Below are 8,996 nucleotides of genomic sequence, written 5' to 3'. Positions count from 1 at the left end.
CCTCCAGCTGAAGCAACGTGCGACTGTAAACGTATGAGAGGACTTACACTTTGTTGCCCGAGTGTCAAGCGTTTCTCCCAATCCACCCAGATATGAGTCGACAAACTAAAAGGTCGGGCAGAGGTGCTTAGACCTCATGCTGAGAGGGGAAAACGAGAGCAGAAGAGGAAAACACAAAAAAAAAGAGAAGAGGAGGGGGAAGAGAAAGACAAATTAAGACAGGAGGCAGGAAGATGAATCGAGGAAGCAGAGCAGATGCAGAGGATAGGGAGCGCAGCAGAGAGCGGGGGTGGCTCTAAAAAATGCATGCGTCTCCATTTGGCAGAGGGGGGAAAGAGGAATGATTCCCAGCAGGGAGAAAGAAGGCTGTAGGGGAGAGCGTATAGCCGGAGCATCAACACTCGTATTGTCTAAACAACACGTCCTCATCCCTGGAAGAAAAGAAGACGGAAGGTGCAGAGCGAATGGAAGGAGAGGAGGAAGCTGTGGCGATGCCCCGAGGCTGTGCTCCATGATGCCGTTTAACTACTGCTACTTACAGCGAAGCCTCACACACACACAAACACACACACACACACACACAAAATCCATTTTAGAGCTGAGCGTTTGCCATCAGTTTAAGTGCCCTCCATCGCAGGCTGTAGTGGGACAACGCACATGAGCGCGATTAGCCGGCTCGTCCCCTTCGTGTCATGGTGGACGTGCGGTTCTCATTTGAGCCACAAACCATCGGTCAGCGGATTCAGTGACCCAGAACGGTTCACACTTTTTCCAGCGGTGACTTTCTCGTGTTTGACGTCTCCGATCTGTCAGGGAATAATACAGACGTCAGGTCTCCTCCGGGAGTCCCGAAAGAGCTGAGAGACCACCTCCGTCATCCCGAGACGTAATCCTCGAGCAGTCAAGTACAGCAGCTCTCGGATTCAGGTGAAACGCTTTCAAGGTGAAAATGAAGCGAGCGAGCTGAAGAGGAGAAATAGCCGAGACGACAGCGGGGTTTTAGAGACAAAGACACGATGATTCACGCAGACATTAAAAAACTTACAGGGAAAAACTGAAATGATCACCTTTTGAAAAAAGTTATACCTGTAACATCACGTTGTGGGAATCTGATGTCCTTTAAACTAAACGACACATGCCTTCTGATTCATGAAGTCGATGGTTACATTGGTCGAACATAAAGGGAAGTTGACATGATTAGTTTACACTGACTGTGAAGCTATCGCGCTACTTTGGCCATCTGAAAACACAAAAGTCCTATAGAGCTGCCGTCTGAGTCGTGTCGCCCGACATTTCCCGACGTTGCTTTTTTATAACACATTAATTAACAGGTAGACTTTTATTGTGGAGAAAATGTAGAGGAACATTTTTTCATCAGCGAACTTTGTTAGCAGCTGTTCTTCAATAAGACAAATCTACTGGTACTGCAGGGAGGAAGAAAACAGGGGACTTTTATTGTGAAGGATTTATCGGAAATAAGACCCATTTATCGACCGCTCCTTTTAAAAACAAAATATACCGATCGCCATCCGATCAGTTAGGTGTTACTGAAGTGTCGAGTGTGGACAGACACCTGTAACCACAGTCTACGTCAGTTACACAACGTAACATTGGTCCTTTTCAGTATTTGAGCGTACGACCAATGCAGGTTGGAAGACCGCTCGATTGTGATAGTGACCTGTCACTCACAAGGTAGCCCCGCCCTACAGCACACACTGCTTTTATTTAACTCTAAATACGGACCATAATTTACTATTTACTATCACACTGTATTGAAGAAGACTTGAAACTAGCGATTGAGACCATGAAGTCATGTTTACAATGTTTACTGAGGGAATAAATCAAGAGAGAATTAGTATCTTCTCATAGACTTCAATACAATCAGACTTCTTCGAGCAAACAGAGGAAGCGCCCCCTGATGGCCATTAAAAATAATTCAGTGTTGGCTTCACTCTTCAGATGCAGAGGTTGCCACCTGGTTTATGTCAACAAAAATAAGACACAAGGCCATCTTTCTCACTGACAAGCAGCTGGTATGGATTAATAAAAACAAGAAATGCTTTGCAAACCATTTTTTATCAAATATCCCGGCACCGGATGTTCAGAATAAGGATAAAAAAACAGACACACAACCAAAAAGGTTTGTTTTTTGCTTGGAGCACAATGTCTCTCTCTCTCTCTCTCTCTCTGCATGTGCATATGCATTTCTGTGCATACATGTACCGTACATGTCTGTACGCTCCCATGGAGTGGCAAGCACCGGTTGTCATGGTTATCTGGCTATACTGCGCCTATACTTCGGTCACCATGGATATCCCAGCATGCCTAGCAGAGGGGTTTTTCAAAGGCGTGTTCCACAACCAAAGACCCCACCAGGAAACCACCATCAAACGTTTTTTTTTTTTTTTTTTTTCTTCACAATCACCGGCTCCTCCTTTCTCCTCTAATTCCACCTCCATGCGACTGTTTCACTCTCACATTTACAATCCTCTCTCTCTTCCTTTTGCTTAGCTTTGCTATCCTCACCATCCCCCCTCTCTCTCTCTCCCCTGGTCTCCCTCTCATCACCCTCTCTCTTTCCATCTCAGTCTCTCTTAAATGTCTCTTTTTCTTTACATCTTTAATCTCTCCCCCTCTTCTTCCATCTCTCTCAGCTCTCATGAGCTCACCTTGTTAACAATATGGTGAGAGACGCCGCCGCCGCTGTGTAGTCGACTTCATTTCCTGTTTGAAATTCCCGTCGCAGCCATGAAAACTAGTGATTAATCTGCTCGGAAATAGATACAGCAGTCTGTTTATTAATGTGTATTTTCAGTCCAATCTCTCTCTCTCTCTCTCTCTCTCTCTGCTTCTCTAAATAAGTATTCATTGCATACAATCTGATTTGCGAGACATTAATATTGCTGAAGGGCCAGGATTGGTTTTGTGAAAACGCATCGCACATTAAACCTCTTTAATCTCTGCAAATGCTTTGCATGTGTGTGTGTGTGTGTGTGTGTGTGTGTGTGTGTGTTAGTGTACCTCCCTTACGAGAGGTGTGAGTAGTATATGTGCGAGACTGTATTTTTCTTTTCATTGAGGCTGAGGCTGTACACAGACGCATCAGACGTGGATATTTGCTGACATTTCCTGATGTTTGCTGACGTGGACATTTCTCAGGTCACTGAGGTGTGGATAACTAAACTGTGCCCACAGCCTTTCGGTGTTCCTTCCCTCTCTTTCTCCGTGGCGACGCCGCCCAGCTGCGATCTCGTCCCCTCAGACTCCGGGGAGCTCGGCCAGGCCGTGACAGCGACACGCCGTAGCCCCCCCCCCCCCCCCCCCCCCCCCCCCCCCCCCCCCCCCCCCCCCATAAAGCTGCTCCGGCCTCGGACCACCGAACCAAAACTAAAAGCTGCTTAGCGGGAAGCAAGAAACTCTGGCTGAGTCCCTTAAAGCTGCACTAATCAGAGCTGTTAGAGGAGGAAATCGCCAAAACGTATCGCGCACGAGATTACGAGGACATCTCGCGAACGCGTGCAACACGGCTCCCATCCGGCGCGACCACGTCTCCACGAGACAAAAGAGCAAGGGAGCTGTTGCATGTCTGAGCATGCGTCTCCGAGCTACGGATGCAACAAGCCGATCCCGAGCACATTCGGCGTTGATTGGACGGGGAGAGAAGAGCAGGAAGAGAGGGACGGACGCGTAAACACTGAGAACAAAAGAGCCACAGAGGCGGCTAACAAGAGGGCTCCGGCGGGGCCACGGGACGGCAGATTGTAACACAACCGCGGCACTGTCGTCAACCTCTATGCAAACTTGGCAAGCTCCTCCGAAAGCCATCAATGCCCTCCGCTTCTCCCGGGAGCCTCGCACTTTTCTTCTCCTGCACAGCTAGCTGAAGCATTAGCATGCTAGCCCCCGCCCCCCTCCATCCCCCTGTAAAGGGCAACCAGCCGCTCACGGCGGGCACTCCACACACACACACACACACACAGAAAAAGCTTTACATGCAACGGTAGCAGGAGCAGCTCTGCATGGTGCATTTTGGGGTGGATCTTTTTTTTTAAAAGGCAGCTGCTACTGACAAAAGCAAATGGAGACATCAGACCTGGGTGGTCTCCCCCATTCATGGAATAATGGCTTCGCCTCGCATGTATTGATGGGGTCCATCGTAAACACCTTTTTCCCTCGGAAGCCTACCTGACTTTGAACTCAGTGAGCTGTGGCTGTGCCCCCGGCCTCAGCGCAGTAGATCTGGGGGAAGTAAAACCGGTGCGACTGCAGGTTGATGTCCATGGTCAGCCCCGTTTCCCAGCGACAACAAGAATGCAAAAAAAGATCAAATAAAATAAGAAAAAGTCTGTGTTTTTCGCTTTTTTTTCTCCCTCCTCCTTCCTTTTGTTTGTCCCTTTCGCTAAAGGTCGGAGTTCGGCGCCAGCATCCCCAAGTGGTCGCAGGCAACAGAGCGCTACCGGTAGGAAGGCATCCCCCCTCTTCTTCGTCTCCTCCGAGCGCAGCACATTTCAATCACCTCTGCTGGCCGCCACCGAACAGGCACACTAACCTATTTCCCCACTAGCAGCCGACGGCTCAGCGGCGGTGAGCGCAAGGACAAAGATGGACTCCAGGAAAAGACGCCGCCGCTCTCACCAAGACACACACACACAAAAAAAAAATCCTGGTCATCAATTCGTCTTTTAGCGGGTCTAGAAAAAAATCAGGAGGAAGTGGAGGATAATTTTTTTTAACTGAGGGAGGGGGGGGGGGGAAAGGAGAGGCTTTAAAAAAAAAAACGTGAGAGCAGCTCTCCGCCACGTACAGAGGAGACTGAACGGGAGATGAGAGTCTTTTGGTTTGTACGCTTCAGAGACAGGAGGGGGGGAAGAGAGAGAGAGAGAGAGAGATGGAGATAGAGAGAGATTCCCCGGTGCTGTGAGGCGTTACCCTCGCACTGCCTCTCCTCTCTGTGTCTCATTGGATTACCTCCTCCCTCTCCCTCCTTCACCAACACCGACCCCCCCCCCCCCCCCCCCCCCCCCCCCCCCCCCCCCCCCCCCCCCCCCCCCCCCCCCCCCCCCCCCCCCCCCTCCATCCCCTCCCCTCCCAGCTGTGACAAGAACGATGGGCAGCCAGCCCCGGAGGCTGCTGGTCCTGCCCCTCCTTCTCCTCCTCTCTCTCCTTCCTCCTGTCTCGCGGCTGCCGGATTGGCCGAGGCGAGGATGCGTAAGCCCACGGGTGGAGGGGGAATGTGTGTGTGTGTGTGTGTGTGTGTGTGTGTGGGGGGGGGGTGTTGAGGAGGAGGAGCAACAGATTTGAATTCATCTGATGGCTCCCGTCTTTTCTCACATATGATCTGAGGCTGGCATGCCAGGCTTGGGTGGAGCTCTGGATACAACACACACACACACACACACACACGCACACACACACACACACACACACACACACACCCACACACACACACCGGATGTTCGCTTACAGGGACACAGGTGGATAAATACATCCCTTTGTTTGGACTTGCATCTACATGTGCATCAAATTAAATAAATCAAATATACAATAAGCAACTAAATATGAGCCTCTTTAACGTTCCCTTGCTACCGTCCATCCAAACGCGTATAGATTAAAAGTTATATACAGTAAAGTGGTGTGTGGCCGGACCACTAATCCTCTGGGTTGATTCCACATCGCAGTGACCAATAAATCCATCCCATATTTGCTGTACATCCGCTTGTCATCCCGGGAAAATATCCTTTCGAGCTCACCGCTCACATCTGTCTCGCTGCGTTTTTTTTTTTTTTTTTTGTGCCAGGAGGCAATTTCATTGATTGGACCGTCTGTTGGATGACATGGTTTGCCCGGTAATCATTGTGGACGTTGCTATTTAGTCACTCGCCTGTCCGACAATAGAATTTCACCCTGGTCCTTTTTTAAAAAAAAAATTATTTTTGTGTGATATCTAGTTCACATATTTGCTAAACCCTGGACAAAACATATTTACTTCAAACTAGATGCCAAATGTCTGCTTGCAGTGAGTTGCATCATTTAGCTGACTTATAAGTATACGGTGACAAGCTCCAAAGAAAAACGCTGCATCCTACATTTCCCATAATTCCCTTTGCACGCTCACATTGGCAACACATTTAAACATTGAATTAAAACACTTTAAATCATTAATTAACGCACCCGCAGTTGCTCGTGGCAACTCACGCAAATGTTTGGCGAAGATGGCCAACGCAGATGAGTTACCCACAATTCATAGCGACGTGCCATTAAACACGAGGGGTTACCGGTGGAAGGCGGAGACGTCGTTTTAAAAATAGGTTAAACAAAGAGGACGGCACATTGCACATTAAGGATTAAGATGGTACTTAAAAACACACGAAAGCAGAGATTATATTACACAGCTGGATTATTCGTCAACCATTTCTTTTCATTTTTTGTTATTAAAAGCTGTAAATAGATTATTCGACAGATGACTCAAAAGCCTGGAAGACGCTCAAATCAGGGAGTAAAAATAATATTAAATAAATCCCCACGTTGTCGCGGTAACGCGATGAGTCGCAGCAAAGTGCCGCCCCGTTCGTATTCACGCCATTTTTCAAGCCCTTACAGCCTCTCACACTCAAACATTTATCAGGTGACGTCAGATAAGTCCCTGAGGGTTTCGGGGTGAAAGGCCTAATATTTAGTGGGCCATATATATATATATATATATATAAATATGCATTCTACTTGCTCACTCATAGCACACAGATCTAGAAAGTAAATTTGCTGATGTTGCATTTGCCGTCTTTGTTGGCCAAACTGTACCCGTAAAAGAGTCGATATATATATATATATATATATATATATATATATATATATATATATATATATATAGTAACTCCTGCTCAAGAGGTCAGAGGAGGAGACAGATGGACAGCCAGGTAGAGAGTGTTGAATGCCCGGCGAGAAGCGAGGGGGATGGAAACAGGGGAGAGCTGGAGAGAGAAAAGAGGAGAGGCTGAACAGGAAGGGTGAAAGGACATCCAGCCTCTACTTACAGTAACACCCATCCCCCATCCCTCTCTCTCTCTCTCCCTCTCTCTCTCCCTCTCTCTCAGGTTAGACCCTGGCAGCAGATTGTATTCTAATCCCCAAAGCTACACACCTCCATTTCTACTGTGTGTGTGTGTGTGTGTGTGTGTGTTGTAGACACAGTGCTACTTTAACTGACGAATATGACACTGAATCACATGTTAATAAGAGATGTACTGCGAAAGAAAGACAGAATTCAACGAGTGTAACCGGCGAAACGTTGTCAACCAAACCCGGTGGAGGAATTCTAATTAACTGTAAACTCATTACTATTAAATCCCTGTAAAGAAAGAAGAAAGGTATTAAATGCATCGTAGAGAAACGAAAGCTGAATATCACATCGACCTGATAACTGGATTAGGCTGCAGTAATATTCACTCAAATGCAGTTCTTAAAGCATCTAAAAAACTAAAATTGTCAAACATGTTGATAGCGCTTTTATCCTTGAAGTATTTGTGGCGGTCATGTCAGGAAAGCTCAGCGAGCGCACAGCCGGCGCCCGGTTGGAATAAACTCGGAGGTGCCAACGTCACCACGGCAAGCGTGCAGCATGACAGAGTAAGTGTGTGTGTGAGTGTGTGTGTGTGTGTGTGTGCGCGCGTGTGTGTGTGTGAGACATGTTTAATGGAGCTTCCTGAGCTGTTCCCCTTTTCCCTTTGAATGTCTCCTTTTCCTTCACGCTCACGCTCAACCTTTTAAATAACATTTTATTACCTTGTTATCCTTTAGTCATATCAGGGGGTTCATATCTTCAAGTGAAGCCTGAAGAGCATTAATTGTATTTCCTAAAAGTGTTTCCTGCACTACATAAACATCCTTTTTTTTTTAACTGTTTCTCTAATTAATTTGTTCCAATTTGTTCATTTGAGAGACAACAACAAAATGCAAAATGAACCCTTGAGCTTTAACGAGTTCACTGAATCTCGATGAGTCACAGTGAGACACTTCATCCCTAAAATTGGGGTAATGGGCCTAAAAGTGGCAACAATTCCTGCACAGTGCGCGACCTTTGACCTCACTGCCATTGTCTCATTTTTAATCCACTGTGCTGGAGTCAAAACAACAAAGAAATGTTGACCCATAATCCCACCTGACTTCCAGTCCACCTGTATGCAGTCACTCTACACGAGGTGGAGAAAGAAAAGGGATTACGGCGAGTGTGAGAGGTGCGACTTGAGGAGGAGGCCGTCGGTCTCTGGCGTTCCCCGTCTCCTCGGTTAACTCACACGACCTCATCCTCTCGGGCCCGAGGGAGTCGGATTTCAGGCCGCAAAAAATAAAAAATACTCACGAGCCGCCGCCTGCCTCGGATCAGCCGAGCGTTTTAATTACGCCACACGCCGATGGGAGCGTGGCGGAGGAGATCCAGAGGTGGGGGAAGGGAGACGCAGCGGGGGAGAGGAGGAGGAGGAGGAGGAGGAGTGATTTACCTCTCATTCACAAAGATTTGATTACCTCTCTCTCTCTCTCTCTCTCTCTCTCTCTCTCAAACACACACACAAGCACACGCGTCTGTGTGCATCAGCTTCAGCGCTTTTGGCCTCGTGACGCCTCCGCGTGCACGATGATGACTCACGGGCCGTCACCCAGAATGCAACTGTGTTGTTACACAGGTTCCCCCGACGGGGACGGGGACACGTGACCACCTGACACTGGACGCGTGGCGAGCGCCCCTCTCCATCAAGACACATGCACAACCGAGTGCTTTGCATTGCCTCAACATAACCAAATGTGTTATTCAAAATCAAACGTGATTGGTCAATACTCTATACGACAAATGGAAAAAAACATAAATGACAAAATCTTGTCATGTTGCCTAAAGATTTGTACTTTAAAGAGCGATTAGATCTAATTATATGTGTGTACGCTATATACATTATATAGATGTTAATGCCGGATTTAATGCCTTGTTTTTCCAAGTTGCTGCTGTA

General features: G+C 47.6%; 1 protein-coding gene across 1 annotated transcript in view; it reads left to right on the top strand.

The window, feature by feature from the left end:
• Positions 1-8,707, top strand: part of actr10 (actin related protein 10) — a 110,401-nt gene extending 101,694 nt beyond the window's left edge. The window contains exon 14 of the mRNA XM_034528150.1: positions 8,679-8,707. Coding sequence (XP_034384041.1) covers positions 8,679-8,707 — 29 coding nt within the window. The remainder of the gene's footprint in view (positions 1-8,678) is intronic.
• The last annotated feature ends 289 nt before the right edge of the window (positions 8,708-8,996 follow it).

The sequence above is a fragment of the Cyclopterus lumpus genome, chromosome 24 (genome assembly GCF_009769545.1).
Source record: "Cyclopterus lumpus isolate fCycLum1 chromosome 24, fCycLum1.pri, whole genome shotgun sequence".
Lineage (NCBI taxonomy): Eukaryota > Metazoa > Chordata > Actinopteri > Perciformes > Cyclopteridae > Cyclopterus > Cyclopterus lumpus.
The sequence above is the reverse complement of the archived record's forward strand: the minus strand, read 5'-3'. Positions and strand labels throughout refer to the sequence as shown.